At 47.3% G+C, this 27,436-nt stretch overlaps 1 protein-coding gene across 5 annotated transcripts; it reads left to right on the plus strand.

The window, feature by feature from the left end:
• Positions 1-1,352: 1,352 nt before the first annotated feature.
• Positions 1,353-27,257, plus strand: MTMR4 (myotubularin related protein 4). Of its 5 annotated transcripts, none has more exons than XM_015088405.3 (19): positions 1,353-1,478; positions 2,669-2,707; positions 6,414-6,503; positions 6,861-6,977; positions 7,517-7,599; positions 9,625-9,785; positions 9,897-9,993; positions 10,164-10,277; positions 11,127-11,323; positions 11,572-11,700; positions 12,129-12,240; positions 12,728-12,923; positions 13,155-13,340; positions 13,417-13,587; positions 13,739-13,893; positions 20,007-21,405; positions 24,080-24,190; positions 24,426-24,514; positions 24,958-27,257. In XM_015088405.3, the coding sequence occupies exons 2-19, from the start codon at positions 2,705-2,707 to the stop codon at positions 25,133-25,135; spliced, it is 3,588 nt and encodes a 1,195-aa protein (XP_014943891.3). In that variant the 5' UTR covers positions 1,353-1,478; positions 2,669-2,704; the 3' UTR covers positions 25,136-27,257. The 5 variants fall into 5 exon arrangements, with proteins under 5 accessions (XP_014943891.3, XP_053068350.1, XP_053068349.1 ...); XM_053212375.1 differs by lacking the exon at positions 1,353-1,478 and adding an exon at positions 1,707-1,725; XM_053212374.1 differs by lacking the exon at positions 1,353-1,478 and adding an exon at positions 2,069-2,302.
• The last annotated feature ends 179 nt before the right edge of the window (positions 27,258-27,436 follow it).

Genomic DNA, 27,436 nt, shown 5'->3' on the forward strand with positions numbered 1-27,436 from the left:
TCCCACATACAGTAGTTTCAGTTCTATAGAAGATTTGGATCTGAAATCTGCTCTTGGGAAAACATGTATTACCTGCATGCAGCCTCCTGACTTCCTTTTTTCCCTGATTTGGGGAAAGGGATATACAGAATTAAACTCTGCACTCTAGGAAGCCTGTGATACAACACTGAACAGTACGGAAACCCTTGTGATCTTCAAAAACTGTAGTAAGTGCTAGGAGTAAAGTACAATCGTTGTCCTGGAAGAGTTCAGTAGTCATTTAACAAATATTAAGCATCTGCTAGGTTGCAGACACTGTTCTAGATCCTGGAGTTAAAGCGAACACGGGCAAGGTTCCTGTTTTGCTGGAATTTACCAGCTGTGGTAAAAGTTCCAATGTTCTATAAACAAAGACACGTGAAGATAGTTTTGTCCCCAGGGGCTAGTATTAAAGCATTCAGGCCAACTCCCAAAGTGAAGCTATCGGTCGAGAGTCTGAATCAACGGTTCTCCATTTAGGCTGGGTTGGTGGTGTCGCACGGCCACGGCGACCTCCAGCGGCCACCTTCAGCCATGCTGCCTGCTCTGGTTCCCCGGGGCCGGGGAGGGAGAAAGGGAGGAGCGAAGAGCGGGGTGAGTCCTGTTCCCACTCCTTACAGACCAGGTGGTCGCAGCTAGCTAGTGGCAACCTGAGATCCAGATTTCATCTCTCACAAGTGAGAGATCTTTACTCAGGACTGACGGCACCATGCAGGTCCCGAAGGACGGCAGGGTCGATTCACCGATGCAAAGTGAGGGTTGGAGGAACCCGTCAAGATGCAGAAGAGAGGAAACCCTTTCGCCTCTAGTCGAAGAAGACCGAGGCAGAGCCTCGAGCCTAGGCCTGCCTCCTCCCTTAGCCCGCGGGTCTTTTCTCCCTTTCTGGGTTTGGGACGCGATGACCGCAGCGAAACCAAAACTGAAATGGATAAACTGAGGTGCCACCGGGGATCTATTTGAGAACTACACCCAAAGCACGGTCGTTGCCGGAAGTGGCTGTAGGGCCACTACCAGGCCCCGCCTCCAATTGCGCTACCAGAAGGCGACAGCCACCCCCCACTTCCGGCCCCTGGAGCCTAAGCCAGCAGCCCCCCTTTTACTGCTCTCCCATTGGCTGCCGCAGGGACGCGCTGTGATTTCTCATTGGTCGAGCCTCCTCTCCGGGGCCGCACCTCCTCCTCCCAGGTACTGTCTTGTCTTCCGACACCCGATAGGCTAAAGGCTGGGAGGGCGTCTGCCCTATTTGACCAATGAGCGGAGTGAAGAGTGAGGGCGGCGGCTGCGTGGTGGGGGCAGGGCGGGACTTGGTGTGGCTATTGGCCAGGGCGCGCACAGACCGGAGATACGATTGGTTGGGGTAAGAGGCACCGTGGTGGGGTCGAAGCTGCGCGGCCTCAGCAGCTGGGGGAGACGGAAGTGGTGAGAGCGCGGCCTCGGAGGGTCGGGCGGACGCCGCCTGGGTGAGTCACCGTGCCCCGTGCACTGCCAGTCTGGGAACCGCAACGACTGCGTCTTGCCCCGCCCCGCCCCAGCCCCTCCGCTTTTCATGAGCCCCGCCCTCTGTCATTCGGGGCCCCGCCTCCGAATCTTTAGGCTCCGCCCCTAGAACCTGGACACCTGGGCCCTTATGCCAGCCTGGCCCGCCCCCCCTCCCCCCCCTCGCCCCGGGGCCAGATCCCCTTGGTCTGGGAGCCCTGGGCATCGCAGGTCTGGTCCTTGTCCTTCCCTTCCTCCCTCCCTCCGTTTCCCTGAGGCTGCGTGCCAGTGGGCGGTGAGGCAGCACCTCTGGCTTGCCGCTTGCTGGCTCCCCCGTGAGGAAGGGTGGGCTGTGATCAGGGAGGCGGGCAACACCACAGATGGAGGCTTTTATCCCCACAGACTTGGCGCAGGGCACTGCTGGACTGCTTCTGAGCTCGGATAGCAGGCATGAAGGAAAGTGTCAGTAAAACCGGGGCCTGGCTCCCTAAGTGGGCCAAGGAGGCCCATCCTGAATTTCTGTTGCTTAGGCCCATTTGACAGGTACTGACTGACTCGGAGGCCTTGAACTGGCCTGATTCCGTCCCTGTTGTGTGTGGCCTCCCACAATCCTGCATCCCACTTGGTGTCAAGTACACTCAGCAGGACCTATCCAACGCCGCTGCCTTCTGCTCACAGGTTGTGGTCCCCTCCCTCTTGTCCTCTGCTCTGGACTCTGCCCCCAGTAAACAGGTCAGGTGGGTGCTACTCCCAGACTTAGAGGCTGGCAGAGCATTCCTGTGGATTCATATCCCTACCAAGGCCTGAAGTAAGTCTTGGTTGTGCAGCCTCTCGTTTCAGAGTTGGAAGTTCCTTTGCTCTCCCAAAAAGAATAGGGTTTGGAGTGTTCTCCTTCGGGTCTCAGAATCAGGACTCTTGAATTTTGCTGAATAATCTTGGATGACACTCATTCCTGCTGCAGAACTTTGTAACTGACTTCATGCCCTGCAGAATCACTTGTTGCTTTTCTCCCCATGTAGCTCGCATTGCCTCTGTCTGGCATGGGGACTTGTGGAGAGGCTGGATTCTCTGTGAGATTCTCTGTTAGAGGTCCGGAGTAGGTGTGTGGCATTTGCTGATTCTAAGGTAATATTAACGGTGCTCTTGAATCCTATGTTTCTCTGTCTTCTTACAGTAAGAAGCAGGCAGCCAGGACCCTCACCACAGTAGAATGGTGAGTACTCTCCCTTTCCTCAGATCGTTGTGTTTTCTGTAATCCTGTCTTTCTCCATGAAGCTGCCCTGCCCCTCCTGGACCTTGAGCTCCAGGCTACTCTGTTCAGCTCCTAAACGGGTTCATCTGTGCTGGAAATAAATTAGGGTTTCTGTAGATTGCAAAACATCAGCCAGTATATGGCCCTGGGACAGGGAGCCTGTAGAAGTCTTTTTTTGCACATGCTATGCCATGCGTTCCCTATACTACCTACCACTGGCACTCTTAGCCTTTTATAATGGCCCTTCTCTTGCTTTTCTTGGGTCCCTGGTGGAAGCTCTCTGTTCTCTTTGTTCTGGCCTGAAAAACCAGGCCTCCTTTATCTCAAGATTCTTGTACTTCCTAGTGGGCCCCTTGGATATTGTGGGTCCTGTATCAGGAGTGACTCCACCAAAACACTGGGGCTTCTCCAGCTCTAAGGTGCTGCTGTCTGTTAAGCTACTGCAGCCAATAGCTGACTGGATATACAGCAGGACAGCAGCCTCAAGATGCCCAGAATATCACTGGGCTGTGCTGGGGATGGGTTAGGGAGGGGGTTGTAATGATCCTGTATACTCTTCCACTGACTGTAAGTGCCCTTGTCTCACCTCAAGTTCAGGGAACCCCTTACTTTATCCCTGAGAACTAGGAGAGGAAGCAGTGAGATGAGAAGAGAGTGGAGAATTGTAGGCCCTGGCCCATACCAGGCCCTTGCTCTTTTCAGTTCCTTTAGGTATCTTCTGTACTTAGGGACATGTTAGGGAATTCAGCTGGTGAGAGGACTCTCTCCTTCCCTCCCTAGGCATGTGGGTATGTGGTGTGTGCGGTACTGTTCTGGTATCTTCTTAGAAAGCTTGCTGGTCTTGGTCCCCACCAACTGATAGCCCCTTTCCTTTTTCTTTTCTGTAATACTGTGAATAGACTGTTGGCTTCAGGGTTAGCCTAGTTTAATTTTGAATCCTAGCACCACCACTTAAATAGCTTAGGTAAATGGCATACTTTCTTTTTAAGCCTGATGTCTCACCAGTAAAACAGGATAAGGCTTAATTCTTGGGGAGCTGAAAGGTTTTAGTGAGATAATATTTGGAACATGTATGGCTCATAGTAGATGCTTAATGCAATGTCAGGTTTTCTCCTATTCCTCCCTTGCCCTCAAATCCAAACCAAAGCCCTGGTTTCTGAAAGTAACCAGGCACAGGAAAGTGTGGGATTCTCACCAGCTCCTTCTGTGACTCCTGGTGGCACTTTGAGCCTTTCACTGCTCCCTATTCCTCGGCCCTCTACCCAACTCCCTCCATACTCTCGGGTTTCAAGTTTTATTCTGCATGCTTCTGTGGTCTGTAGTTCCAGTCTTCTCTTTCCCAGCCTAAAAAATTCTTTTCCAAGAAAGACTTTCTTACCCAGATGTCAGAGGATGTGAAACAAGGGAGATGTGGAGCTTAAAGAGTAGGGTTGGGCAGGGGTCTTAGAATAAAAACAGAGAACTTCCCTTTCAGGAGTGTGGAGTGACTAACTGGCATAGATCAGTGTACGTTCTAAGGGGCAAAAAAAGGGAACGGGATTTAGTGACGTTAGGGGATGGGAGGACACTGATGGACAGGGGTATGGTGGGTGGTGGTTTGGGAGGGAAAGGAAGAAGCCTTGGAACTGGAAAGGTCACTGGGTGGAGGTAGGCGAGCTCCATTTTGAGAATTCAGAACAGGCTTTGAGGGAACTCAAGGTGGGGAGAGCATGGGGATGGAGTGGGAAAAGGGGGGTGTGGGGTGGCTCACCTGGGAATATGGGAAATGAAAAGATGTAGGAGGTCTTGCCTTACCTTTTCACGCTATCTGGGGGCAGTCCCGCACCCCAGACTTCAAAAGCCCCTAGACTTCCCCAGAGGACGCCCTCGCACGCTGCGGAGGGGCTCCGAGGAGGGAGGAGCCTTTGGAACTGTGGGCGGGGCCGCAAGGTTCCGCCCCATCCCTCCTCTAGCAGCCTGGGTCTCTCCCCTCTCTTATGCGCTCGTGCGGGAGGGCGGAGCCGGGCTCGCTCCATTGTGGAGAGTAGGGGAGAGGCGCGCGGGAGTCCGCGGAGGCCCTGCTACCAGCGCGCTCGCCTCCTGGCCGCCGCGGCTGCCCCTGGCAGGCACCGCAGCCGGGATGCGGCGGGCGCCCGGCACTGGCGGGCAGCGCAGCGGCTCCGGGGACATGTGCGCTGGCCCAGACCGCCCGCGACCATGAGCCTGACCGCCCGCGTCTCCTGCTCTATGCTCAGCTGCTTCGTAAGTGTTGGCCTCGCCTGCGGGGGCCCAGGGGTCCTAATGCATGCTGCACCCCCAGCCCCGCCCAGGTCCAACCCTTGAGATGCCGGATTTTCGCCCATCCCCCTTCCCTAGGCCCCTGGCAGGGGAGCGGGGGGGGGAGTGTGGGGGGGGGGCGGCGGGTGGTTCCCTTTTCTTTCTTGGACTTGCTTTCATCTTCGGGTGCCGGGGGATGTGGAAGGACGGGGTGGAAATTCTTTGACCCATCTTGGCCCCAGAGCCACTGCCCTTGACTGCAGATCTCCAGGCCCCGCCCTGCAGGGGTACATCCCTTTACCTCCACCTCTCCATCTTGGTCCCACCCGCTGCATCCTTGCATGGGGATGTGGGATGTGGCTGGGATGTTAGGGGGGCAGGTCGGGGAGCACAGAATGTCTGAGCTGTTCCCCTGGCTCCAGTCCCCTCCCCCTTCTACCACTCCAACCCTCACCTGACACGCCAGTCTTCTCCTTGACTGTCCCCCAGACAGCCTCTCTTCTCCATCTTCCCTGCCTCTGCAGGGCTCTGTACCTCTGCATCATTCCCAGTCCTCCCCCACCCCCTTTGGCTTAATGCTCCTTCCCAGCTTCCCCCATCTGTCCTCTCAGATGTTCCCACCCTTCCCCTCTCACCGCCCCCCTCCCCCATCCCTCGTGGGTGGCTGCCAGGCCTCCTCTCTCTCTCCCCTGGCCTTCCTTGGGTCTCCCGGTTTCTCCCAGGTGCGTGGATCCCCTCTTCACCCCTCCCTGGTGGTTGGGAGAGGAGTTACTTCTGCTTGCTGTGGTTATTCCTTAGGAATTCCCCTCTGATCAGGGGGCAGGGCAGGTTGCTTGGCAGGTGGTGGGGGCTCTTTAGCAGTGTGGGCCTAACTGGAAGATAAGCTCAGCTCCAAAAGACATCCTCCTTTTGAAAGCAACCATGAAGGCCCTCTAGAGGCTTGGGACTGAATCCCCCAACCCACTCCTCTTTGTCTCCTTCACCCACCAGATTGACAGGTCGTGGTCTTAGGTGCCTGTTTTCCCTCTCATCTCTAAAACCAGCAACCACACCTGGTTCCTTTTTCTCAGGGCAGCACTTCCCATTCTCACTTCTGTCTTACCCTCACATTAGTCTTTTTCTTAGTTTTCTCTCTTCTTCCGTTTGGGAAATTTTGGTTCTTTTTGGTTCTGCTGCTTTTTGAGGAGTGCAGATTCCCAGGTCCTCTTTGGACCTTACTCTTCCCTTAGGCTTAATAGGCTTGAGTACCCCCCTGTCCCAACCAAGCCAGGCCTCTTTTCTCTCCTCTGGTGACCAGACCCTTTATAAGTGTGTATGGGGTGTATCCCGGTTTGTTGAGGGGAGGGGAGCAGAATGAGACCTAATGGGCCAAATGGAGCCTGGTGACTTAGGGCTGAGGCCTTCCCCACAGGGTGAGGAAGGGCCCCCCAGCCTGGAGTACATCCAAGCCAAGGATCTGTTTCCCCCCAAGGAACTAGTGAAAGAGGAGGAGAATCTGCAGGTAAGGAGGAGTTGGGGGCCCAGGGTGGGTTGAACTCTCTGCCCAATTAAAAACACCTTTTTTCCCCTCCCTTCAAAAAATATCTCCAAGGGAATCTATTTCTGGGCTTTGGCTTCCTGTTTCCAGGTCTCTGGAGGGAGGGGAATCTGTCTACATGTGCATTGTAGAGCCTTTGGCCCCAGGAAGGGAAAGGCAGCTTTCCTGTACAGCTGTTGCCTGGTGCTGTTACCGTGGAGAGGACTCTTCTGTTCTGCCTTGGCCCAGCTTTTCCAGAGGGAATCCCACAGATCAGGGTTTGGGGAGGGGAATGGAGGGGTGACTCACTTCTGGACTGAGGGTTCCTCTGCCCTTCAACAGGTGCCCTTTACAGTGCTGCAGGGTGAGGGAGTGGAGTTCCTGGGCCGGGCAGCTGATGCCCTCATTGCCATCTCCAACTACCGACTGCATATCAAGTTTAAAGATTCTGTCATCAACGTGAGTTCCTGTCTTGTTCTCCCACAACCACGGTAGAATCCCTGTCTGGTTCAAGGTGGGATTGTTCCAATGCTCTACTTGATCGTGTCTCCAAACAGTTGGGGTTCCCTTCTTTTTCTCACCAACCTTTTATTTTCCTGCCTCGTTCTCCTAGCTATAGGTCTGTCTTTCTGCCTGTCTCTTATTCTTCCATCCCCTCTTCTCTCTTTCCTTTTACTCTGTTCCTGGCCCTTCTAAGGGGTGCAGTGGCACTGTTGGAAGAGTGCCACTTACCAACCGTGTGGCCTTGGTCAAGTCACCCTACTCAGGTCAATTTCTTCCCTAATAGTTTGTTGTGAAAACACTTGGCTTGCAGGGTTCTTGTGATTATTAATTAAGGCCCTGTATGTAGAGGACCCAGCACAGTTCCTAGGCACTTAACTGGCCCTCAGTAAATGTGGGTTTCCTTCCTAGTGTTGATATATCCGCATCTGGGCTGGGGTGGGCATGAGGAGGGGTGAGAGTGGGGATCTGAGCTTTCGTTTGCCCTTCCTCTGAAGGTCCCCCTCCGGATGATTGACAGTGTAGAGAGCCGTGATATGTTCCAGTTGCACATTGCCTGCAAGGACTCCAAAGTGGTGAGGTGAGAACAATGGGGCTGCACGCAGGTCCTCTGGCCCTAGTCTTGCCCAGGCCTCTCTGATGCAGGGTTTCTCTGCAGCAAGAAAGGAAAAATCCTGCCTCACTTTCCCTATTTGGAAGAAAAGGTAGAAGCCCTGTCTAGGTTGGGAGGTCAGTTTACTGACCCACAGTATCTTGACCTGGAAAAATGGGGATAATGCATAGCTCATGGGGTTGTCATAAGGATTAAATAGGATAATGTATGAGAAAGCACCTAGGGTTAGCATACAGCACTTACTTTATTGTTGGTTTGTTTATTAATTCACTTAACATACATTTATTGAGTACTCTCCTCTATGGCAGACTGTTCTTTTTTTTTTTTTTTTTAACGTTTATTTATTTTTGAGACAGAGACAGAACATGAATGGGGGAGGGTCAGAGAGAGAGACAGAGAGACACAGAATCTGAAACAGGTTCCAGGCTCCGAGCTGTCAGCACAGAGCCCAATGCGGGGCCTGAACTCACGGACCACGAGATCATGACCTGATCCGAAGTTGGATGCTTAACCCACTGAGCCACCCAGGTGCCCCTATGGCAGGCTGTTCTAAGCACTGGAGATACAGCAGGAACAAAGAGACAAAATTTCCTACCCTCATGGAGCTTATATTCCATCGGAGAGATAGCCAGCAGTAAATAATGAGTAAAATATGTTAAATGATGGTAAATGAAAGGTGAAAAATAAAGCAGGTAAAAGGGATATGGAGTGCTATGGAGGTGAAGGTTGTAGTTTTAAACAATGTGATCACAGAAGGTTGCATTGCAAAGGTGACATTTGAGTCAAGACCTAAAGAGAGTGACCATGTGGATATTTGAGTGAAGAGGGTGCCAGAGAGAGAGCAGCGAGTGCAAAGGCCCTGAGGTGGGTATGTACCTAGCATATTGGAAGAAGAGCAAGGAAGCTAGTGTATAGCTGGAGTGGAGTGCATGTGGGTGAGGGTGGTGGAATGTAAGATCTGAGAGGTAAGGGGGGGTGTCAGGTTGTCATAATGACTGGCTTTTACTTTGAGGTAAATGAGAAACCACTGCAGGGTTTTGAGCAAAGGAGAGATGTGATCTGATTAAATGTTTTATAGAATTGCTTTGGCCGCTATATTGTGAATAGATGGAAGTGAGTTGGGGGCAAAAGCAAGGGCAGAAGCCGAGGGATTAGTTAAGCTATTGCAGTTAGCCAAGTGACAGAGCATGATGGCCTTGCTAGCGTGGTGGTGGTCAAACTGGTGAGGAATGGTCAGATTTTTGAAGGTAGAGATGACAGAATTTGCTCTCAGATTGGATATGAGAGAAAGAGGAATCTGGAATGATTCCACGGATTATTAAAAGAATGCTCAGTTTAGAGGCTGTCATGTGCTCAGGTCTGTAGGGATTCAGAAAGAGAATCCACAGTGGCCTTGCCTTCAGGGAGGTTGAGGTCTAGTTGCTGAAGGAAGATTTAACAGTGGCAGTATGCTATGGAAAAACATACTGTTTAATACTCTAAGCATATTAAGAATAAAAGAGGAAGGGGTCTTAAAATGAGCTGGGAAGGCTTCAAAAAAGAATTGTGACCAGAACTATCTTCAAAGTGTCAGTAGGATGTGGCTTGGCCAAGACGAGGTATAATCAAGCAGAAGTGAAGAAACAAGGAGACAGGAATGATGTGAACAGGACTTCCTGCCTGAAGCAGGAGTCATGGGAGATAACGTGGAATAGCAGACATTCAGGGACATGCGGTAGCATTTAGATTTGATATGAGAAATGAAATGGTAGGGCCCCCCACTAGAAGGTACAAGTATGTCTCAAGGACTAGAGTTCTTGGGAAGAGAATTGTCAAAAAGATAAATTCTCTTGGGTATTCACCAGTATCCCTGGTTCTCCTCAGGATCCCCATGCCTTACCTCCTGCTTTAAAGCCTCCTCTCCCCACAGCCTTCTTGTGGCCTTGTTTTTGACCCTTATGGCCCCAGTGCACACCTGCCTCTTATCTCACTCTGTGGCTTCTTGCCTGGCAGGTGCCACTTCTCCACTTTCAAGCAGTGCCAAGAGTGGCTGTCACGGCTAAGCCGGGCCACGGCGAGACCTGCCAAGCCTGAAGACCTCTTTGCCTTTGCCTACCATGCCTGGTGCCTGGGGCTGACTGAGGAGGACCAGCATACTCACCTATGTCAGCCAGGTAAGGCCAGGCTGTTTTCTTTGGAAGATTTCCTGTCTCTTGATTCTTACCCTCCTCCACCCCTGGCCATGGTTCTGTTGGATGCTGACAGGCGTGGGGGCTGTGTTGCAGGAGAGCACATAAGATGTCGCCAGGAGGCTGAGCTCGCAAGGATGGGCTTTGATTTGCAGAATGTCTGGAGAGTCTCCCACATCAACAGTAACTACAAGTGAGAGGGCAGGGGTGGGGGAACCAAAATACCAATCTAGACCTAGACCTTGCCGGGCACAGCCCCTGGTTCTGTGAGGGGAGGACTCCTGACTCACAAAGCCATCCCTGGGGATCTTGTCATCACATGTCTTAGATCAAGCTTGGTGATCCCATCTGTTCTCTTCGCAGATTGTGCCCCAGTTACCCCCAGAAGCTGCTGGTTCCTGTGTGGATCACAGACAAAGAGCTGGAGAACGTGGCTTCCTTCCGCTCCTGGAAGCGGATCCCGGTGGTTGTGTATAGGTGAGGCGGTAGGGGACAGGAAGTAGAGAGGATACTTTTTATGCAATAAGGAAAGAGTCAAAACTGGAGATTTGTCCTAGTTGACCGGGAATTGACACCCCGCAGGGAATGAAATAATTTCAAATCAAAAACTGCCTCAGTTTTTTTCTCCTAAAGATGAGGCTTTTGGAGAGTACATTCACTTTACTCTTTTTTGGAGGGTGTGTGTGTGTGTGTGTGTGTGTGTGTGTGTGTGTGTGTGTGTGTAAAATGTTGCATTAGAACAAGAGTTGGCAAACTGTCACCTGTGAACCAAATCTAGCCTGCAGCCTGTTTTATGTACAGCCCAGAACTACGAATGATTTTTATATTTTTAAAAAGTTATTTTAAAAAAAACAAAAACCAAGAAAACCAGAAAGGAGAATGTATGACAGAGACTGGCTATGATGTGTGAAGCTGCACATTTATTGTTTGTTTCTGTCTGAAAAAGCTTGCGGGTTCCCTGCAGTAGAACATTATAGCTAACATAGAGCAAGGCATATAATAGCGAGGAGGTTTGGAGTTGTTCTGCTCTCGGCTCAGCCTTGCTTTCCTGCTGGTGTCTGTACCTGGAGCAGGTGCTGTGCAGATTCAAGAAGTCAAGGTCACCCTGGCAATACAGAGCCTATTTGAGAAATGTGTATGACAGCACTTTCTAAACTATAAAGCCCTCTAGATATGTCAAGGGCTCTTGGTGTTTATTATCATGGCCTGGGTGAACTGGTAGCCCCTGTTGGCTCTGGAGATCTTAGTTCTTGGGGCCTTGGTAGTAGGCCTGGGGGGTGGGAGCTGCAACTGGCAAGGGCATGATGGCTTCTTCCATTTTGTCAGACACCTACGCAATGGGGCTGCAATTGCCCGCTGCAGCCAGCCTGAGATCAGCTGGTGGGGCTGGCGCAATGCTGATGATGAGTATCTGGTCACGTCCATCGCTAAAGCTTGTGCTCTGGACCCGGGGACAAGGGCCACTGGGGGCTCCCTCAGCACTGGGAATAGTGATGCCAGCGAGGCATGTGACACTGACTTCGGTAAGGTGTGGGTGGTGCTTACGCCCTGGGGAGCAGGTCCCCTCCTTGGTCTCATTGGCTTTCAGGGAGTCCCCAGTGAGAGGATGGGAAGAAGATGACAACACACAGGGTGCCAGGGTCCCTGCCCTTTGGGAAGCTGTGGGGTGGCAGGGGACTATAGTTGTATGTTCTCCTCTGAAAGGGAGTGTCCCAGGGTAGGGTGAGGCTGGGCTGGCTGACCCAGGGTCTGCTCCCTGCCACATGTTTAGATTCTTCCTTGACTGCATGCTCTGGAGTGGAGAGCACAGCGGCCCCCCAGAAACTGCTGATCCTGGATGCTAGATCCTACACGGCGGCTGTGGCCAACCGGGCCAAGGGTGGAGGCTGTGAGTGTGAAGGTACTGCTGTTACCCCAGTGTCTGCAGTCAGTCTGTGCTCTGGGTGGCTTTGGTGAGGAGGGACCTGGGGGCAGCTCGTGCAGTGGAAAGAGCCAAACACTTGGCTTGGAATCGGGACTCTGCCACTTAACTAGCTATGACTAAATTGCTTAATCTAAGTTTTATTTTCTTATCTGTCAAATGGGGATGATAATAACAATTATTGGCTAGAGAAGCTACTATATATTGAGAGTTTACTATGTATTGCCATTGCTAGTAGTAATAGGACTATCATTTGTCATTAACATCATTATTACTACCGTTAGTATATGGCTCCTGAGCATCCAGACATAAGTGGTCTGCACTGCCAAGGAAGCCTGGCCCACTTGTCCTGGACGCCTGTTTTCAGGACATGCTCTTATGCTCCACTCTCCTCTGTATGTCTACAGAATACTATCCCAACTGTGAGGTCGTGTTCATGGGAATGGCCAATATCCATGCCATCCGGAACAGCTTCCAGTACCTTCGGGCTGTGTGTAGCCAGATGCCTGATCCCAGCAAGTAGGTGGTCCCTGCCCCAGTTCCATCCTCTCTTGTCTTGTCCTTCACCCAGTTCTAGTTCTTAGGAGGTGAGAGAGGGAACTGGGGAGTATAGAGGTATGGGAGACCTGAGAGCCTGGATGCAGTGGGCCAGTTCCAAGATCACTTCTTCTGCTTTTTAGCCAACACTTTGGAACAGCCACAGGACACTGGGCTCCCTTTGTTTGGATCCTCTCCTACTTAAAGAACACAGAGGACTGGGGAAAGAATGGCTAAATGTGCATGTGATGCTTCCCGTTCTCCCTCGGTCCCTAGTCTCTTGTCTACCTCAGGTCTTGTCTTCCTTCCTTTCCTGCCAGATACCTCCTGGCAGAAAGGCCACAGACTGGACCGCTTGGCTTCAGCCCTCCCTAGGGACTTCATTAGTTGTGGCTGGCCATGGGCGGTGGAAGAGACTGTTGGATCCTCAGTGCCCTTGGTGACAGACTTGATTTCTGCTCTTGCGTAGCTGGTTGTCGGCACTGGAGAGCACCAAATGGCTACAGCACTTGTCGGTGATGCTAAAGGCAGCTGTGCTTGTGGCTAATACTGTAGACCGGGAAGGCCGGCCTGTGTTGGTGCACTGCTCAGATGGCTGGGACCGGACACCGCAGATTGTAGCCCTGGCCAAAATACTACTGGACCCATATTATAGGACGTTGGAGGTATTGAGTGGGGTTGGGTGGGAAAGAACAGAGGGAAAGGGGGGCGGAGAAGGCGTTGGGTCCTCTGGATCTGTCTTGGGGATCTTTCAGTGGAGGCCATGGGTGGCTTTGAGTCGTAGGATTGGTTCTGCTCTTCTCTGAAGCTGCCAGCTCCTTGCTTCGGGCATCCCCTGGGGAGTAGCATACCAGCCTTTCCAGAAAGGACCTGTACTTGGACTGTCTTTTTTGCAGGGCTTCCAAGTTTTAGTAGAGTCTGACTGGCTGGATTTTGGGCACAAGTTTGGAGATCGCTGTGGCCACCAGGAGAATGCAGAGGACCAAAATGAGCAATGCCCTGTGTTCCTCCAGTGGCTTGATTCCGTTCATCAGCTGCTCAAGCAGTTCCCCTGCCTGTTTGAGTTTAATGAAGCATTCCTGGTAAGTTAAAGCCTGTGGCCAGGGTCAGGGAGAAGGTGGCCGAGGCTCCCAGTTGCAAGCTGTCTTGGCCCTCTAGGTAAAGCTGGTGCAGCACACATACTCCTGCCTCTACGGCACGTTCCTGGCCAACAACCCTTGGGAGCGAGAGAAGCGCAACATCTATAAGCGGACCTGCTCTGTGTGGGCTCTCCTGCGAGCTGGCAATAAGAACTTCCATAACTTCCTCTACACACCTGGCTCAGACATGGTAAGTCCAAACCCTTATCCTGTCAGTGCTTCTTCGAGACCTATAAGGAGAACAGGGTGAGTCAGTGGGGAGAACGTAGAGCCAAAAGCTTGGGGAAGGAAGAGGGACCCGGAACAGCTCACAAAACACTAGTATGGTGCTGCTTCCCTAGGTCCTGCATCCTGTGTGTCACGTACGGGCCCTACACCTCTGGACAGCTGTTTATTTGCCAGCGTCGTCTCCATGTACACTTGGGGAAGAGACCGTGGATCTTTACCTTTCCCCGGTGGCTCAGAGCCAGGAGTTTTCTGGCCGTTCTCTGGACAGGTAAGAAGATCCTTTCTTGCTCTCTTCTCTCCCCACCAGGAAGGCAATACTGCTTTGTGTCTAGCCTAACGTTCTCCTTCTTTTATGAGATATTTAAAAGCAACTTCTTGATATAGTTGAAGGAGAAACTTGGCCCAGGACTTGCAGCTAGCATGGAGTGTACTCTGTGTGTCTTCAAGGTCCTCTCCTAAGATAAGATTGGTTACCTTCTTTCCTGGAGCTGCTCTCACCCTTTGTGACCTAGCCAAGCAGAGGACAGGAGAATAGAACAGAAAGGACTGTTTCAGGAAGGTTTGTGGGAATGGGCTTGATTTATGTTCACTGATAGAAGGCATTGATGGGGCACTTCCAGAAGCATCTGATTCTCAGGGAAGTGGGTTTCCAGAAGAGGGATGGCCTTCATGTTCTCCCACAGGAAAAGGCCAGAATTTAAAGTTTTTATCTTTTTGATTTATTTTGAGAGAGAGAAAGAGGAGGAAAAAAAAAAAAAAAGCGTGAGCTGGGGAGGGGCAGAGAGAAGAGAGAGAGAGAGGAGAGAGAGCATCCCAAGCAGGCTCCTTGCCATCAGTACAGAGCCTAATGCAGGGCTCGATCCCTTCAATTGTGAGATCATGACCTGAGCCAAAAATCAAGAGTTGGATGCTCACCAGGTGAGCCACCTGTCCAAAAAGGCCAGAAGTTAAAGGGAGACATAAAAATTAAAGTTTATCTTCTGGCTGAATATTTGGGGGAAGTACAGTCAATGTTGTTTACGTTATAAGAGTAACACAAGTTCCTATTTTAGAAAAACTTGAACGATGTAAAAGTAGAAAATGAAAGTCCTCCCTCCCTGATCCTTGTCCCCACAGGCTGGTAACACTTTGCGTGTCTTTCCTGATGTTTATGTTTACAGACATGTATCCACGCTTTCATATAGAAACGTTTTTAAAATACAAAAACAGGGGCACCTGGGTGGCTTATTTGGTTGAGCGGCCAACTTCAGCTCAGGTCAGCTCAGGTCATGATCTTGAGGTTTGTGAGTTCGAGTGGGCTCGCTGCTGTCAGCACGGAGCCTGCTTTGGATCCTACTTTGGATCCTCTGTTCCTCCCTCCCTCCCTCTCTCTCTCTCTCTTTCTCTCTCTCTCTCTGTCCCTGTCCCTCTGCCGCTCGTGCTCTGTTCCAAAAGTAAATAAACCTTAACAAAATAAAATACAAAAACGGAACCATATTTTGCATACTGATCTGCAAAATGTTTTGCCCGCTTTGTATTAGGCTGTCACCCCTGTAAAGCACATGTAAAGCTGCTGTTTTTTTTTTGCTTTAGCGGCTGCATATGTTAGTCTAAAATTAGAGTGTAGCATTATTTATATAACCAGTTTCCAACTGGTGATCATTCAGGTGATTTTTTTTTTTTAACTTACTGGGAGTGCTTTAAATAACATCCTTAACTGTGTGTAAGTTTTTTAAAACAGTTGTCAAATACACATAATAATTATCATCTGAACCATTTTTTTTAAATAATTTTTTTAAGTTTATTTATTTTGAGAGAGAGACAGCATGAGCCGGGGAGAGACAGAGAGAGTGGGAGAGAGAGAGAAAGAATCCAAGTAGGCTCCATGCTGTCAGCACAGAGTCCGATGTGGGGCTCAAACTCACAAAACTGTGAGATCACGACCTGAGCTGAAACAAAGATTTGGTTGCTTAACCAACCAACTGAGCCACCCAGGTGCCCCATCAACTGAACCATTTTTAGGTGTACAATTAAGTAATATCACCTTATATGTGTATCTTGGCATTTGTGCTAGTGTTTTTGCCAGATAAATTTCTAAGCAATGAAAATGCTGGGTTCAAAGGATATGTATGATCTTTGTTTCTTGGTGGAAGATTTTTATTTTTTATTTATTTGTTTATTTATTAAAGTTTATTTATTTATTTAGAGAGAGCACATATGTGAGCAGGGGAGGGGCAGACAGACAGAGGGAGAGAGAGAATCTCAAGCAGGCTCTGTGCTGTCACCATGGAGCCCAATGTGGGACTTGATCTTATAAACTGTGAGATCATGACCTGAGCCAAAATCAAGAGTCTGACACTTAACTGATTGAGCCACCCAGGCACCCCTTGTGGAAGACTTTTAAAGCTAAAATATAGCTTAAATTACTGGTTGAATATTATAAAGGAAAACAAAAAAAAAACATGCCCCTATAAATTACTGGTTTTAGGGTCTTGAGTCCATGGTCAGCTGCCCAGGGATAGGCTTCAAGAATTCTGTGATTTTCCTCTTTCCCCAAACTATGCAGAATTTGAGTATACTCAAATTTATAAGTTTACTTTGCCAGGGAGAGGGCTCAGAACTTTTTATCAAATTCTCAGTAAGTTCTGTGACTTGTGTAAAAATCACTGTCTTAAATTAATATCTAATTTTTCAATTCAATCAGTGTTTTTTTTTTTTTTAAACCTACTAGTTGTCTAATACTAGGTTTATGGGCCAAAGAAATACAAGATATTGATTCTATTTAAGATATTCTTTAAAAGCTGTAATAAGATAGACATAGGAGAACTACTACTAGAGAACATTTCTAAGTCAGCATCCAAGCAAGTAAGAATGTGTATAGTTCAAAGCTATTAGAGAAATGAGAAGTCAGAAAGGGGTCATTTGGTGACTGTTTACTCAGAGAAGTTTTAATGGAAGACCAAGCAGGAAACCTTGGCTTTTTTGTCTAGCATCTGGTGCAGGGCCTGGCACATAATAGGTGCTTTAGTAAATGCTTAAATGAACAAACAAATGAATGGAATACCTGGTAATAAGTAGTGGAGAGGGGTCCAAAGGAATTGGATACATGAGAGTTAGTTGTTTTGTTTCAAAAAAAATTTTTTTTTAATGTTTGTTTATTTTTGAGAGAAAGAGAGACAACGTGAGCAGGGGAGGGGCAGAGAGAGACACACACAGAATCTGAAGCAGGCGCCAGTCTCTGAGCTGTCAACACAGATCCTGACATGGGGCTCAAACCCATGAACTATGAGATCATGATCTGGGTCAAAGTTGATGCTTAACCAACTGAGCCACCCATGCACCTCTACATGAGAGATAGTTCAAAGAAAAAAAGAGACACCTCTTTGGAACTGGCAGGGGTTAGGAAGGGGCCATTCTGAGGAATAGAAAGAAAGAAATATGGGATGGTTCATTGAGGGCTTTAAACATTTCCCTGAGGAGTTTGAGTCAGTTGTCAATAGGAAGTCATTGTGGGAAGTCATTGTGACCTGGTGACCATGGGATTTTTGGAGAATGAACCACTGAGCTGGGTAGTTGGGGACACAGAGAACAGCCAACACTATTGTAATTCAGATATGAGGGGAAGAGTCCTTGGAAAAGGAAAGAATTAAAATCCTCGAAGAGGAGTCATTAGCAGATTATGGAGTGACTGAGTGTGGGAGTGTGGAAGTGAAGAGGACTCGTCAAAGGTCATGACTCTCCGAGCCTAGAAACTAGATGGATATTAGTACTAACCTAAAGACATTGGGAAGTTGAGAAGACGAGTCAGTTCGGGGAAGAGGAGATACAGGCAGGTTGGGATTGAAATATTAGCAAAGAGAAGGTGTGCTATAGGCAGTTCAAGATGGAGAGTTGGATTTGGAGGACTAAGTAGCATGCAAATTAAAAAAAAAAAAATGCTTTCTTTAACAGCTGGCCTGACTTGGTTCTACCTTTCTCTAGATCAAAAATATCCTGCCCTATTTTCTCTTTTTCCATTAAAGTACAAGACATTCTGGTATACCCAGCTCAAATCCTACCTTCTCTACGTAGCTTTCTTTGACCACCCTCGTTGGATGAGTTGTCTCTGTTCTAAACTCCTCAGGCATTATTGTCTCTACCAGCATTATTGATTAAACCTTCTGTGTAGGTAGTAATTGGCTGTTGAGGATTTCAGACTGTTGATACTGTTGAATTTGGGTCAAGAATACATGGGAGGTCTTCATACTCTTCTACTTCTTTTGTATGTTTGAAAGTTTCCATGATAAAAAAGTAAAACAAAATAAAGGGGGGGGGGAACCAAAGTTAGCTGTGGTACTTTTTAAAAATACAGATGCCTGGGTCTCACTCTTGGCCATTCTCATTCATAGGTCTTTGATGGATCTGGTTGTCTATATATCTAGAAGATCTATAGGAGCTCCTAATGTGCACCAAATATTGAATCTCACTTGTCTTTTTCATTCAGTTGGTACCTAGCTGTGAACACTTGATGTTAGATTTTCAGCTCACTACTCATTTCTCAAATTGTTTGATTGGCCAGTGTTGGGAATTCAAATAAGAAACAGTGCTACCCTCAAGGCACTTTTATAGCAGGAGAGAAACAAGTAAATAGTAAGTGCAGTATGTAGGAAGTACTGAGCGATGTGCTTTGAAGTGGATTGTTTTGTTTAATCTTCACCATGGTTTTAAGAGATAGATACTGTTACCTTTCTCTGATAGATGAGGGGATGGAGGCTTAGAGAAAGAAGTTAAGGTCACATAGTTAAAAAATTGCCAAGCTAGGATTTGAGCCGAGGCTATGGGACTCCAGAGACTGTGTAATCATAACCATTGCCATTGCCATCCTGGAATTTCATACCATACACATACACAAAATCAAAATTGATCACAAAAGTAAAATCACACATAAAAATACTTAAAAAACATAATAAGGTGTTTTTTAAACCTGGGTGGCACAGTCGGTTGAGTGTCTGACTTTTTTACATTTTTTAAATGTTTTTTATTATTTTTGAGAGAGAGAGAGAGAGAGACAGAGCATGAGCGGGGGAGGGGCAGAGAGAGAGGGAGACACAGGATCTGAAACAGGCTCCAGCACAGAGCCTGAGGTGGAGCTCAAACTCAGGAACCATGAGATCATGACCCGAGCCAAAGTCGGCACTTAACTGACTGAGCCACCTAGGTGCCGCCCCCCTCCCCCACATAAAAAAAAAATTTTTTTTTAATGTGAGCGTCTGACTCTTGGTTTTGGTCCAGGTCATATCTCATAGTACACAGGATTGAGCCCTGGGTCAGGCTCTGTGCTGACAGCTTGGAGCCTGGTTGGGGTTTCTCTCTTCTCCCTCTGCCCCTCCCCCCACTTGTACATGTGCACGTGCTCTCTGTCTCTCTCTCTCAAAATAAACACTTAAAAAACCTAAAAAAACCCCATAAGTTTCAAAAACCCAACACTTAAAAAATCAGCTATATTTTAACTCCATCTTTGAGGGATTTTTCTGTGTGGGCTGGACTGACTGAGGCATCTGAAAATAGGAGTCCAATTAAGTCTCCACTGTTTCCTGGCAAATTTCCCTGAAGTTTTCGTTGCTCAAAGGACTTTTGAAATGTTTTAAGAATCAGACATTCTTGAAAATGTCTGTTACCCGTTTGGTGTGCACGAATGCTTCTAGAACTCTTTTGAGTGCTTTATGCTAGGGGAATTTTCCATGGTGACTTAGGACTCTAAGGCATGCACTGCTGCTAAGGGGTTGTAAAAGGCTGTGCTGGTTACTACTGTGATGGAAAGATCATTTCTAACAAGGAAGGCAGTAAAAACGAGAAGTTGTGAGTGTAGTCTTAGTAAGTTTGCTTTTGGCTGCCTATAGTTTGAATCCTCATAGCATCTCTATAAGGTATAATTTATGATGATCATTTTACAGAGGATGATAGTACATGTCTAAAAGGTTAAATAACTTTCTTGTAGTCATATGGCTAATCATTGTCAGAACCAGTATTGTCTAGCTCCAAAACTGTCTTGCTTCCATCTTACCGAGTGTGATAGAGGTAGTTGGACATTAGATTTAGGCTCAGGTATAGTCCTGGCTAGCATAGTCGATTTAGATGGCATCAACATAGAAAGCATTGCAACCATGGGAGTGGTCAAGATCGCCCAGGGAGATTGTGTAGAGTGAGGACTGATAAAAGTTGGGGGCAGATGCTCAGTTCTGGAGGACAGAGTTCATGTCCTTCACTTTTTGCAGAGTAGACTTGTTGCAGTGAACATTGGTTGTTTGTAATCTTAAATGTTGTATCTTGGGAACTCTGGCTTTGATGTTGCTTTGATGGCCTGATTCTGCATATTAGAGGTAGCTCCCATTTACTGACCTGGAGGTGTGTTTGTCTTTCCAGATTACCTAAAACCAGATCTATGGATGATCTGCTTTCTGCCTGTGACACAAGCAGCCCCCTGACTCGCACATCCAGTGACCCTAACCTGAATAACCACTGTCAGGAGGCCAGAGTAGGCCTGGAGCCCCGGCACAGCAATCCTGAGGGCTCAGAGACCTTTGTGGAATCTGTGGTAGGAGGTCCTCAGCAGACCGTAGGAGAAATGGGTCTTCCTTCCCCTCTGCCCAGCAGCCAGAAAGACTACTTGAGCAAGAAACCTTTCAAGAGTCAGAGAAGCTGTTCTCCAAGTTACAAACTGTTTAGTACTGCAGTGCCCCAGGAAATGAAGAGCAACATCTCTGATCCTGAGATCAAAGTCCTGGAAGAGACTGAAGCAGCATTTCCAGACCCTCCTGCCCACAATGAGATGAATAGGACTTTAGATGGCACAGAGGAGCCACCTGAACATTGTCCTGAGAAAGAAGCTGTCAGCACATTCTCCGAAGTTGTTTCCAACAAATGGAATGGAGTTTGTGATTTTCCTGAGTCTTCCCAGGACTCCCTTTCAGGTGCCCCCCAACAGGCCCTGCTAGATTCCATGCTAGGTGTGCCCTCTGGATGTGCTGCAGATCACAGTCTGGGTACCCTTTGTGACCCACTGAGTGCTACCAGCCAAACTCCTTCGGAGCCAAGCACTGACTTCCTCAGCCAAGATCCCCCAGGGTCTGTGGCAAGGAGTTCCCACCAGGAACAGCCCAGTTCTGTGCCAGATCTGATTCATAGGGAGGAATACGCTGGCAAAAGAGGGAATAATAGGAATGGGCAGTTATTGGAAAATCCTCGCTTTGGGAAAGTGCCATTGGAATGGGCCCGAAAGCCAATTTCTCAGAGCCAGATCAGTGAGTTTTCCTTTTTAGGATCCAACTGGGATAGCTTCCAAGGGATGGTGACTTCATTCCCAAGTGGGGAGACCACCCCTCGGCGGCTGCTTTCCTATGGCTGTTGCAGCAAAAGGTCAAGCAACAAGCAGGTGCGGGCAATAGGGCCCTGCTTTGGGGGCCAGTGGGCTCAGAGAGAAGGGGTGAAATCACCGGTCTGTTCTAGTCATTCCAATGGACACTGTACTGGTCCAGGGGGAAAAAACAACCGGATGTGGTTGTCCGGTCACCCAAAGCAGGTCTCCAGCACAAAGCCTGTTCCACTGAGCTGCCCTTCTCCAGTGCCTCCTCTCTACCTGGATGATGATGGACTGCCCTTTCCCACGGATGTGATTCAGCATAGATTACGGCAAATCGAAGCAGGGTACAAGCAAGAGGTAGAGCAGCTACGCCGACAGGTGCGTGAGCTTCAGATGAGGTTGGATATCCGTCACTGCTGTGCCCCTCCAGCAGAGCCCCCCATGGACTATGAGGATGATTTTGTAAGTATTCACCACTGCTATCCATCCATTCATTCATTCTTTCCATCCAGCCTTCCATGCATTCAACATTTATTCATTGGGTACTTGCTATGTGCCACTGTGTTAGGTGGCTGGTTTGTAGGATGAAGGACATAGTCCCTGCTCTCAAGGAGCTCACAGTCTATAGGAGAGAGAAGCAGACAACTAGAATGATTTTTTTAAATGTTATCCTGGAAGGAAGCATCAGGTGTTGGGGGCTCAGGCTTTCCTGAGAATATAATACTTGAGGTGAGTGCTGAAGAACTTGTCATATTTGGCTAGGTGGACCATGAAAAGGAAATACCATTCTCAAAAGCATGGAGGCAGTAAGTATTCTGATGGGATGACTCGAACAAAGGGATGGGGGTATGTGTGTGTGTGCACATGTGCATGTGTGAGACATGCATGTACAGGTGTGCTGGGGCCATGGAGGAGGGAGTTGGGTAGTGAGGTGGGAGCTGATATTGGAGAAGTAGACAGGGATTGGAAAGGTCAGCTCGAGATCCCTTCTTGTGTGGATTCTACCCTCAAGGCAGCATGATTTTGGCCACTGAGAATCATGATCAGATCTGTATTTTTTTTTTCAATGTTTATTTTTTTTTTTAATTTTTTTTCAACGTTTATTTATTTTTGGGACAGAGAGAGACAGAGCATGAATGGGGGAGGGGCAGAGAAAGAGGGAGACACAGAATCGGAAACAGGCTCCAGGCTCTGAGCCATCAGCCCAGAGCCCGACGCGGGGCTCGAACTCACGGACCGCGAGATTGTGACCTGGCTGAAGTCGGACGCTTAACCGACTGCGCCACCCAGGCGCCCCTCAATGTTTATTTTTGAGAGAGAGAGAGTGTGTGTGTGAGCAGGGGAGGGGCAGAGAGAGAGGGAGACAGAGGATCCGAAGTGGGCTCTGTGCTGACAGGAGACAGCCTGACATGGGGCTCAAACTCACAAACCGTGAGATCATGACCTGAACTGAAGACGGACACTTAACTAACTGAGCCACCCAAGTACCCCAGATTTGTATTTTTTAAAATATTTTTTAAAGCTTATTTATTTATTTTGAGAGAGTACCCACGTGGGGGAGGGACAGAGAGAGAGGGAGAGAGAGAGAATCTGAAGCAGGGTCTCCATGCTGTCAGTGCAGACCCTGATGCAGGACTCAAACTCATGAACTGTGAAATCCTGACCTGAGCCAAAAACCAAGACTTGGATGCTCAACTGACTGAGCTACCCAGGCACCCCATCAGATTTGTATTTTAAGAATACTACTCTAGCAATGGTGTGTCGAGTGGATGAGGCACTTGAAATGCAGGTTGGGAGGCTGGTTAAGATGTTTTGGAATAATCCAGGGGTGCCTGGGTGGCTCAGCTTGTTAAGCTTCCCACTTCAGCTCAGGTCATGATCTCATGGTTCGTGGCTTCAAGCCCAATGTCGGGTTCCGTGCTGACAACTCAAACCTGAGCCTGCTTCAGATCCTGTGTCTCTTGTCTGTCTCTGCCCCTCCCCCATTCACGCTCTGTCTCTGTCTCTCTCAAAAATAAACATTTAAAAAAAAAAAAGATGTTTTGGAATAATCAAAGTGAGAGATGATGAAGACTATCTAAGCTTTGCTGTGTTGGGAGCCTTCAGATTTGGGTCCACAATTCTTAAGAAGCTTCTAGGAGTCAGTTTCTTGGCCACAGTATCATGTCGTCAACACGGACACTTCCCTTCCTTCTGTTAACACATTCCCACTTGCCTGCTGCCCACTTACTGGGATGGGATGGTCAGGGCTAACAACTTCCTAATATTCGGAGTGTTGGTTTAGAACAGGAGTCAGCAAACTTTCTGGTAAAGGGCCATATTAAATACTTTAGACTTTGTGGGACATATAGTCTCTGTCCCAGCTGCTTGTCTCTGCTGTCACAGCACACAAACAGCCATAGACAATACGTATAAAAATGAGTGTAGCTGTCTTCCAGTAAAACTTGATTTACAAAAACAGGCAGTGGGCTAGATTTGGCCTGTGGGCCATAGTTTGTGAATCTCTGGTTTAGAATGTAATGAGAAATATGTCCGTGCTGTGATAAAGCATATTGGTTAAGAGCATAGGTCTGAATCCAAAATACATTTGACCCTTGAACAATGCAGGGGTTAGGGTGCTGAACCCTCATGTAGTCAAAAATCCACATACAACTTTTGAGTTCCCCAAAACTTAACTAGTAATAGCCTAAGAAGCCTGATAATACAGTAATTAACATATATTTTGTATGTTAGATGTATTGTATGCTGTGTTCTTACAATAAAGTAAGCTGGAAAAAAGAAAACGTTACTAAGAAAATCATAAGGAAGAGAAAATAATACATTCATAGGACTATACTATATTTATTGAAAAATCTCTGCATACAAGTGGACCTGTGCAATTCAAACCTGTGTTGTTCAAGGGTCAACTGTACAACGTTGAAAATTCAGGTTTACTACTTACTACCTTTTAATTTTCTCAGTGCTTAATTTCCTTATTTGTAAAATAAGGATGATGATAATAATATACATCATACGATTCTTGGGAGGAATTAAAGAAGTTCATGCATCTAATATTCTTAGAATAGTACCTAATGCATAGGAAACAGTACATGTTAGTGATGGTGAAGATGGTGTTGATGTCTTTGCCTTTCTTCAGACATGTTTGAAGGAGTCCGATGGCAGTGATATAGAAGATTTTGGCTCTGATCACAGTGAAGACTGCCTTTCAGAAGCAAGCTGGGAACCTGTTGATAAGAAAGAGACTGAGGTATGTCCAGGCAAATACATGCTTTTGTGAAGCACTGAATTCTCATATTTCTCAGAGATGAGTGACATGCTATAAACTGAACCTTCTCTTGGGCGAGTGTCTTCTTTTTAGGCAAGTAGAGGCCAACTATAAAGACAGACCTCATCATTTTCTCCTGGAATGCTTTCCTTGTTGCAATGTTGCTCTTCTACTTTGTTGACAAGGACCTGGAATTTTTCCTTGTGCCTTCTGTTAGGTGACTCGCTGGGTTCCAGACCATATGGCATCACATTGCTATAACTGTGACTGTGAGTTCTGGTTGGCCAAACGAAGACACCATTGCCGGTAAGATGTTTTATATGATTCTGTAAGGCTCAAAAAGGAGTGATTGATGTATGTGTATCTGAGCTAAATAGAGTTAATCTGAAAATAGAGATATCTTTATAGGGACTACTTTTGTTTTCTGCCAACTTTTCTCTTTATTTACTCATGTAAGGCCTTTTAGAGTATCCTTCATGGTTTTTTTTTTTTTTTTTTTTTTTTAGTGTTTATTTTGAAAGAGCAAGAGAGAGCATATGCAAACAGGGGAGGGACAGAGGGAGAGGAGAGAGAATCCCAAACAGGCTCTGCACTGTCAGCACAGAACCTGATGTGGGGCTTGAACTCATGAACCATGAGATCATGACCCGAGCTGAAACCAAGAGTTGGATGTTTAACTGACTGAGCCACTCAGGGGCCGTGAGGATCATTCATTTCTGATGAGCTCTTCCCTCTTTGTTCTTTGGCAGAAATTGTGGGAATGTATTTTGTGCTGGCTGCTGCCACCTGAAGCTGCCCATTCCTGATCAACAGCTCTATGACCCAGTTCTCGTCTGTAACTCCTGTTATGAACACATCCAAGTATCTCGTGCCAGGGAACTCATGAGCCAACATCTGAAGAAACCCATTGCTACAGCTTCCAGCTGAATGCCACAGGAGATGACCTGTCCAATTTTAGCAGGTTTGAAGGGAGGATCTGCTTCAGGTGTAGTTTTGAAGGTTCCTTGGTGTGGCTCATGAAATAACAGAGCTCAAAGATACCGTCTTGAGAAATCCTCCGTGGTACCATGAGACTGGAGCAGAGGAATTCCAATTTGGCAGGAGGTCTTCTATTGGTGAGACCCTCACCTTGGGGTAATGGTCCTGATCCAGACCCAGAGTCTGGAAGCTTAATGTTGAGCTGGTGACTCCAGCTTTTGTCCTAGGGGCCACAAGATGATGATTTCATAGATACCGCCTGGTGATACATGCCCAAACAGCAATAGAAAGGCATAAGTATAACCAAACTCCAAGTGATAAACAGATCCATCTCTCCTCCACCTTGAAAAAAGCAGATTTTAGTATACAAGATAGGAATTCCTATCCTATTTGAAATGAACTATATCCTGTTCCTCTGTGCTCTGTGTCTGTGCATGAAGGCTCAGTCTTTAGAGGCACTCCCTCTAGTTGCAGTAGTTCTGTCTCTCTGTGGAGTTTGGTTTAAAGACTGGTTCAGCAAGTGGAGGTTTTGCTGTATTTTTCACTTGGCTTATCGGCCAACATCAGTGAATTTTCAGTTTAGAGGGACAGTTCTAAGGAGTCAGACATTCTTGGGAGCAGAGGAAAGCTCTGCTGATGTTCAGTCCTGGCAAAAATCAGTTATTTTGAGCTGCGAAGGCAGTCGTCTCTGTTACTCAGTGGCAGCTCTTGAGGTATGCACTGTGAAGAATGAGAAGGGAAAAGCAGAAATGATCCTTGTCAAATATTTGCTGATCGTGCCCTGCCCTTTGCGCCTGACTTTTCCTAGTTGTCCTGGTGCTAACACAGGAGTTACACCTTGATCCTCTCCTGGCATGAAAACGAAACAATGGATTTTTGTTGTTGTTCCATTGCCCACTTCCCTCATGTTGTCTTTCCCTTGGCTGCTGCCTCCTCTGGGTCACACTGCTTCTTATCCTGAACACTTGACACCTTGAGGGTAGAATTTAGCATTTGGTTTTTACCTCCTAGAATATGCTGTTTGGTATGTGAGGGTTTCAGTACAAATGCTGCTGTCTATTTCTGTGCACTTAACAATGGAACCCAAACAGAAGAGAATAAAGCCTTGATACCAAAATTGGGAGAGAAAATGTGTCCATTTGGACCAAACATTGTTTTTTTTTTGTTGTTGTTGTTGTTGTTTTGTTTCATCTTAATATGTACCAGTGGCACTTAACCAAAAGATACAGTGATATAGCCATGTACTGTGGTTGGGACAGATATAGTCTCCTTGATCTATAATGAAACCACTAGTATTTCCTTTATACATTTTCCTTAATCCATTGGTGTATAAAAGGTGAATTACACTTAGGCTTATCCTGTTTTAAAACTATGGTAGCTGTCTGTCTAACTGCTACTTTCATGTTACTTCCTAGAAAAAAATTTTTCATTTGAAAATAACTAGGATCTGCATTTAGAACAAGAATTGTTATTTGTCCTGACCTTTTCTTTAGTCCTACAGAGAAGCATCTGTGCTTTTATACTTGTCATGGATGTAACCTAAAAAGTTTTGGCGTATTTAGGTCAGCCTAGCAGAACTTTTTTTTTTTTTTTTTTTTTTTTTTTTTCATTTAAATGGAGTTGAATAATGGAGATTTGTGTCTGGGAAATTCCTGAGATCATTGAAAAAGTAACAAACTATTCCTTGTCTCTGATACGTGAAATTCTAAGCATTTTCTCAATCATTAAAATTTACTGCCAGTTGCGAGTGGCTTTTTAATTAACTTTCATTGCACTTCACTCTGCCCATTTTCAGGGGGAGTAAGATTGGTGGTAACATTTGAGGAGACTGTATCTGTCTACTTCGTGTGGCTGTTTTGAGGGACTGTCCCATCAGTGAACATACTGCATGGCCTTGGAGAGAGACTCTGGGCTCTCAGCTCAGATGTATTCATCAAATACTCCTTTCAGAGCTCTTGTGGGTGTAAGTGACATGATGTGGCCAAAAATCCAAACTGTGCAGTTGCGTTGTGACAAACATGCAATGTGCTGTAAAAACTCAATACAATTTAAATAAAATCTCTATATTAGTGCTGCTTTGTTGGGTCTTTTTATTCATTTTAATTTCTAAGTAAACTTAATACTCATTTTTTCTTTGACCATGAGAAAGGACTAAAACATTATACTCCTTCCTCCCAACCATTTCCATTTTTAAAGTTTTTAAAATTTATTTATTTATTTTGAAAGTGAGGAGGGGGAAGGGCAGAGAGA

Source organism: Acinonyx jubatus, chromosome E1, assembly GCF_027475565.1.
Source record: "Acinonyx jubatus isolate Ajub_Pintada_27869175 chromosome E1, VMU_Ajub_asm_v1.0, whole genome shotgun sequence".
NCBI classification, from domain to species: domain Eukaryota; kingdom Metazoa; phylum Chordata; class Mammalia; order Carnivora; family Felidae; genus Acinonyx; species Acinonyx jubatus.